At 39.0% G+C, this 7,477-nt stretch overlaps 1 protein-coding gene across 2 annotated transcripts; it reads right to left on the reverse strand.

Moving 5' to 3' along the window:
* Nucleotides 1-1,391: 1,391 nt before the first annotated feature.
* LOC149056664 (uncharacterized) lies at nucleotides 1,392-6,487 on the reverse strand. Of its 2 annotated transcripts, XM_089224665.1 has the most exons (4): nucleotides 6,442-6,487; nucleotides 1,906-1,958; nucleotides 1,739-1,849; nucleotides 1,392-1,656 (listed from the first exon to the last, which is right to left on the reverse strand). In XM_089224665.1, the coding sequence occupies exons 1-4, from the start codon at nucleotides 6,446-6,448 to the stop codon at nucleotides 1,429-1,431; spliced, it is 399 nt and encodes a 132-aa protein (XP_089080791.1). In that variant the 5' UTR covers nucleotides 6,449-6,487; the 3' UTR covers nucleotides 1,392-1,428. The 2 variants fall into 2 exon arrangements, with proteins under 2 accessions (XP_089080791.1, XP_089080790.1); XM_089224664.1 differs by lacking the exon at nucleotides 6,442-6,487 and having other exon boundaries at nucleotides 1,906-5,580.
* Between the last annotated feature and the right edge of the window lie 990 nt (nucleotides 6,488-7,477).

Below are 7,477 nucleotides of genomic sequence, written 5' to 3' on the forward strand. Positions count from 1 at the left end.
TAAGCTTATCGCAGGACGCTATCTGCGCGCCGGCGACATCTCCGTTAATATCTACACACCACTCCGTCCTATAATTATTTAAATTATTATAATTTTTATGTGCATTTAGTCTCTTTGTTTTTGTGTGCTGTGTGGATGATTATTGGTCGGCCTGTTGCCTCATTGTTATCATTTTCTTCGTATCACTACATTATGTTATTTTTGTAGTTTTTCTTTGTGTGACCAACGCTCTTTGTTTTTGTTTTTTTTCTTGTTCGCATGTATATCATTCTCCCGATATTTTAGCGAACATTTTTTTTCTGTCGTAAATTATTATTATTATTTAAAATATTATGTTCTCCGCTGGACAGTGGACATCCTAGCGCAAGGGTGGTAAAACCACGGCACGCGTGCCAAAAAATGTTGCTTGTATAAAATCAAAGAAACAAATTATATACATTTTAAAAATTATAATATTCCTATGTATAATCATTGATTATAAATACTATAGATTGCTCACTGGCCGGTTTTTCGGTGGCGTAAAATATTGCTCCCAATAGATGACGATATAGTCGCGCACCCCTGAAAGAATAGTGACACAAATAAAAAAATAAAAATGTTGGGAAATTGACTTCTAATGTTTTATTATGCCACTATAAATAGAATTTTCGTGACCTGTGTATGAGGGCGTACAACCTGGACGCTGCCCATTACTACACCACCCCAGGACTTAGTTTCGATGCGATGTTGAAGTTTACGAGACAAAAGTTGGAGCTGTTGAGTGAATACGACATGTTATTAATGTATGAGAATGGTTAGTATATATTTTTTTTTAAATGTACATAATATAATAATAATCTTATTTACTTCGCATTCGTGGAAAGTAAAGACTTCTAAAAAATTAGAAAAACCTAGATATGTCATAATCGGCTTTCAGACCGATAGGAAAAATAGTTCGACTAAAGCAATGTCTTATTTCGATCATTGCAAAATTAAAAACATAAAGGTTTATTTAAACTCTGAAGTATTTCCCTATGAAGATTTTCAAAGCGACTTCACCAAGAATAAGATTTCGACATTATACCGTGCGTATGCCGAGTTCCAAAAGTCTTACTACGGCCATGAAGATGTCACACCCCTATTGAACCGATCAGATTTAAAAAATAACTCACCAATCATAGTTGTTGACATGAGCAGGCAAAACGACAATGTGAAAATGTCGACTGTGGACCTCAGAATTGAACTTGAAGCCGACGAAGCATTTCCAGCTTCCACTTCAGCATATTGTTTAATATTACACGACCAAATAATAACTCATAATCCATTTAATGGAGAAGTAAGAACTTTGTAAATATTTATTGTAAACCTTAATGTTAATAAATAAAAATACTTTTTTTATATATCATGTTTATTTTTATTTGACATAAATTAATTAATTTCCTACAAATATTAGAATAACCTACGCTTTACATTACGTATTGGCGTTGGGTGTTCGGTGAATGTTGATTGAGATCGTTTGTGTGATGGCGCAGGATGTTCGATGTAAGTTGGTGGTGAGTAAAATCGATTGAAGAAATCCGGTCCGTCGTTTACGTCGCATGACTGTGGAATCTCTTTGGTTGACTGTGGGCCGTTATTTTTGACCATTGCCGGTGGGCCGTCATTTCCGTCTATCGTCTGTAAAAATAAGTAAAATTATTAATATGTTTTATTAGAAAAAAAAAATAAAATAAAAATAAAATATGTTTATATAAATTACCTCTGATTGTCTAAGTGAATCGTATGTATGTGGATCGTCATGCACGGTTGATATAGTGGGTATCGGTGAATAGCTTGGCGATGTCGGTGAATCCATTTCATCATTCTGTAACTATAAAAATTATATTAAATATTTTTTCTACATGTAATAATATATTTATGAATTACCTTATTTAACACAGATTCTGCTAGCTGCTTAGTTGAACACATTTGTATTTGACCTGAAAGGTTTGGAAAAGATTTGATATCTTGATCGTCTTGCATGTTTTTAACGAATGTTGACATTTCGTCCAAATTTACCGGTGGTGACCATCTGTACGCATTTCTCATGTAGGTTTGCCACAAACTCCTTGGTTTGACATTGAATTAATGACACGATGTAAACTTCTTTTCGTATTATAGTTTCTATAATACTCCGCTCTTGAGAAGGGTGGGATAACAATTCCTTATTATGTCAGAGAGGCGCAGTGACATAATGGACTTCTTAGATCGTCCTCGTATCGTGAGAACTATATGGATTTAAAAAGTGCTAACGTAGAGATTAAAGATAATGGAAAGTAACAAAATGGACAATTGGTAGAAAGGAAGAGGGAGAAATCTCCCATCATCTGCGGAACTCTTGGTGAGGAAATTCCCAGGAAGGCCAACAAGCGGATGAGGGATGAAGAGGGTGAGGGCGTTGACCGGTTCACCTACGGCGCGGGGTCCATCATAGACACCATAGAGTTGCGGGATTACACCTGTAACTTGGGTCGTCGTGGGAGAGAACACTCGGACAAGCTTGGTGCACTCATTACGGCGATGAGGGGAGACAAGTCGACAATGACGAAACCCCGGGAAGAAGCCTTCAAGAAGATCAGAACTGATCTCATGAGCGTTGTGGATGAACTCATCTACGCGCAAATGATGATGCAGGGACGACTTTTAGAGGCCAGATACCAACGGACAAGTCAGTCGGTCTCGTGTAAGACCCCGAATAGAGAAAAGACTCGGACGGAAAAGCCCATGGAGTTGCCTGCATCTCCTGGGGACTATCTGTTCGGTGAAGATATCGAAAGGGTGATTGCGGAGATAAACATGGAAATTAGGGAAGAGAAACAGGAGGAAAACAGGCTGAAAAAGAAGTCGAAGAAGCGGAAAAAGAAGAATAGGAAAGAGGGTCCGGAGATTATAGATCTTGTGTCGGAACCGGAGGGCTTGACTTCGAAAGAAGTAAAGTCGGCCAAGAGGAAAAAATCCGAGACGACTGGGGCCGTTGAAAAACGGATGAGGGGGTCGCTGCGTTATTGGAGGAGCAGAACGAAGGTTCTGTGAATCTGAGACCGGGGTGGAACCTAAGTCTGGAGCTAGTCCCACGAAGAGGTAGAGGCAAAACGACGAGACGGGGACGAGATGTGGAGTTCGCGGTAACACCAGAGGTTGCTGGCGAGATCGTTAGCCAGACTTTGTTTGTTGGGCTGTCGCGGTGTCGGGTGGGTCCCAGCGTGGAAGTGCGAAGGTGTCATAGATGTCAACGTTACGGACACATTGGTGCACTCTGCAAGGCGCCGTCGGTGGTCTGCGGGCGATGTTCGGGCCGGCATCACGCTGCGCACTGTGTCGCGGACCTTGCTGCTCACAGGTGCACATGTTGTGCCTCGAGTGGCTGGGCCTGTGACCATGTCTCGGGTGATACTGCGAGGTTTCGGACGTGGGAGGTGAATTTCCGGAGGGAAGTCCGGAAATTTAAATGGATGGTGTGAGAATAGGACAGGTTAATCTGGGACGGGGGAGACTGGCAACAGACGACCTGCTGTCCGAGGTAAGGGAGAGAGGTCTGGATGTTGTTTTGATCCAGGAGCCCCATGTGACGAAGAGCGGGACATTTGCCAACCTTGGTAAATCACCGCTCAGAATCATAGCGGGTAACTCGCCAGGTGAAAAACTAGCGGCTGCGGTGTTAGTTGTTAACCCGTTATTGGGCGCAACACTAGTAACGCAGTTTAGCGGGACTCACTTGGTGATAGTGGAAATCCGAAGCGGAAATCGGAGCCTATACGTGGGAAGTACGTATTTCCAGTTTTCAGAGAGAACCGAGCTCCACGTCGAAAGACTGGAGACGGCTATCCGGGGACTTGGAAATACGGACTGGATCATCGGTGGCGATGTGAACGCGAGGTCTACACTATGGAACGACATACATACAGACGGGAAAGGAGAGTTGGTGGAGGATATGATAATGTCAGGTGAAATGATCTGTTGTAATACAGGATCGGTACCGACCTGATACACCAGCACGGGCTCGGCGATACTTGACTTGACGCTTGCGTCAACGAAAGTCGCCGCGTCCATCGGTAACTGGAAGGTACACGAGAATGCGATTACGAGTGATCACAGATTTATCACATTCGACTACAACGACGAAACGGAGGGAAAGGAAAAGGGAGAAAGAGGTAGTAAAAGGTTCAATGTCCGGAAAGTCGACTGGGATAAGTTCCGACAAAGACTGTCGGAGAGACTGTTTGACGGTCAATCCTGCTGGTTGGAGGAGGACTTACATTCCAGAGCGGATTACCTAACCTCGGCGATCAGTGAAGCTTGCCAGAAGTCGATGCCCTTGATGAAGTCGCGCGGGTTAGAGGCTCCATCGTGGTTCACGGGGGAACTCGACACCCAGCGAAGATGTGTCAAGAGGCTGAGGCGGATGGTGAGCAAATCACGCGCCGGGGGATGCGAGGAAAGGACAGACGCATTAGAAGAGAAGTATAGGAGAGAGAGAGAAACAAGTATCTAACAGTAGGTAGGACCTAGTCCAAAATGGAACTTCAGTACTCTACATCTGTCTCGAGTTTTAGATTCAATAACTAGAACGTTTTACCCGCTATATACCATGCTTGTTAGTTTCATCATATCGTCCTCAAAAAATATTACGCGTCTATACTTTTGTGGTGTGTCTAGTATAAAGGACAAGATATGCCCTATATACGAGAATATTTTTTTTTTAAATCCCGGTCTAATATGAACGTATCTCGACGAAGTTAATATATTTACAACGACCTGGTATTTTTTATCTGGTAGAATACCGATATGAATAAACTTACGGGCCGCAAAGTCGAGTGTGTAGCTTGTAGCTTCAACGAGATCAGCCGGGGGTGATGGCGGAACATAAGTGTATGTCTACTTGTATAACGCTGCGTTGGCTTCGATTGAACCGGCCATATTAAATCACTTGTTTTTAAAATAATAAACGTTGAAAAATTATAAAGACTTGAAGTATCGCGGAGGAGAACTAAAAGTGTGTAAGGCTGAAAACAGACTAACTCTATCTCAGTGGACATCAGAGCAAGTGTCTATCGATTTGAGACAGTATTAGGTGGGAGAAAAGATTTTAGACAGGGATGAATTCCTCAATGACAAAGGATGAGAACATCTGCTCATGTGACTCATGATTTAAGGTTTAAAAGTATACAATGAACTATAAGAGTTTCTATAAAAGTCTCACTATGGAACGTGTTGACGACAAGCATTTTGGGATTAAAATATACAAAGGGTTTACAACATAATACTCGGTTAACAAAAGGTATGGTCTGTCGAGACACGCGTGTCGTAGCATGTATGTACTTAAGGAATGTTGTTTTTCTCTCAAGTATGTTATATATAAATTTTACAAGACGTTGTAAGTATAATAATTAAGCGTTGTACGCATGCGCTGATATAACATTATAAGTTATGTCTGAGACGAATACGATAATATGGTGTGTACAATAATATGCTGTGTACAATAATATGGTGTACAGTAATTAAGGTATGTGTATGATAATAATAGTGATAACTCGGTGGCTGTTGTTCCCATACATTGTATATATTTACTGTATTAAAGAAAAGAAATTAATACTACCCGTTATTGAAATTGTTGTTTGTATATGTACGATGTACCTATAATCAGGGATGTTGGTTGTGTCTATAAATCTTTGGCAAGTTAATGAAAATAATTAACTTAAGTTAACTTAAGAGTATATAAGATCAATAAGTTAAAAGTTAAAATGGAAAAAATATATTAACTTAGTTAAAAAAAGTTAATCTATTTTTTTTTTAAATTAGTATGTAAATCACATAAAGAATGAATGTTATTTCCTTTCTAATCTAATAAAATATATTAATACAACAAACAAAATTATGTTATCAAGATAAAGAATAGAAAATATGTTTGTGTTATTATAGTATTGGATTATTTTTATTTTATACTAATAAAGCAATATTTTTTTAAGTCAACTAGGAAAAACTAAGTTATTTCAACTGTAAATTAAACTAGTCAAGTTCATAAGCTGAAAATTTGGCAGCAGGGAGAGTCCCTAAATGGAAACGTGTTACTGAACATGGGTACACACAAAAACCATCTTCAAGTAAGCTACCTAGGACAAAACTTAATATAAAATCATTCAATCCATCAGAGTTGCCATCAAAAATATCAAAAGCCCCTCATAAACTATCTCATTGTGTTGAACAAAATAAATCATTAGGATCCAATCATTAAGCAAAATTATTATTATACTTATTATACTTATTATTATATATTAATTTATTATACGATTTTTAATTTTAATTTTAATTTTGAGTTCCTATAATATAATATATTAAAAATTGAAAAATTAAACAATAAATAAATTGTAGTACTCTTACAAAAATAGAATATATATAAAAAAAAATAACAATATATATACTTACTACTCATTTATTTACCTATTTCCATTTTCCATTTTTCAAATTTTGCCGTCAAATATTGTATTATACTATATTGTTATTAGTTAATCATAAGCTTTATTAATTCTTGAGTAATATACTAATATTTAATATTTATATTTTTTAATAAAAATTAAAAGAACATATTGTACATTTGTACCTAATATAAAATCATTAAAATCATTAAAATTAAATTATCGTCGTTATCATGATTCACGGCACTTATCACAGAACATATCGACATATCAAACATGAACTCTGATAAAGATTACATGTTAAATTGGTGGAGTGGTGGGAGGTATATTAGGAGCCGCGATGGCACGATTTAAAATTTCGCTTCCCATACGCTGATAAAGAATGTTGATAACGATATAAGTGTTGTCGCATGCGCGCTATGTGTTGGTTACGAGTCGGGCGACCTCGGTGGTGGTGGTTTGTTGCATTACATAAGTAATAGCTATATATGTTATGAATCACATGAAAAGGTATGACAGGTCTGTGGCCTAGTGGGTTAAAACGTCAATGTATGAGATGGGGACTGAGGTTCGAATCTCTCCAATCTTTTTTTCATTATTTTACGAAAAAAAACCATCAGATAATCATGATGCGCGTGCGTGCAAGCGTCTTCGTGGGCGGCTGTGAGAATATCAGTGTTGATCACGTGACAAGTCGGGCGGTAGATGTAGACCTAGGGGGTGCGGAGGGTGATGATCAGCTAGGATGAGCAAGGAGGTGGGGTGGGGAAAATATACGTCGCGTAAGTACGCGACCGGGCGGCGGGCTCTGGGAATGATGAGCAAGGATGAGCAAGGATGAGGGGATGAGGCAGCAGAATTATCCAAATCATACTACTACCATGCGTAGGATGCAACCACTATGGAGCGCTAGTGTAGTTGGGATGCAAGGAGGTGGTACCCCCATCATAGATGTTTGCCATGGATATGCGGGGAAGGGAAGAGGTGGCTTATCGCGAAGTGCCGATCTAAAAATAGAGTAATAATAAGAAACTGAAGATATACTG

The sequence above is a fragment of the Diuraphis noxia genome, unplaced genomic scaffold, assembly GCF_037042655.1.
Source record: "Diuraphis noxia isolate RWA-SAM2 unplaced genomic scaffold, SU_Dnox_SAM2 contig0003, whole genome shotgun sequence".
Classification (NCBI taxonomy): Eukaryota; Metazoa; Arthropoda; class Insecta; order Hemiptera; family Aphididae; genus Diuraphis; species Diuraphis noxia.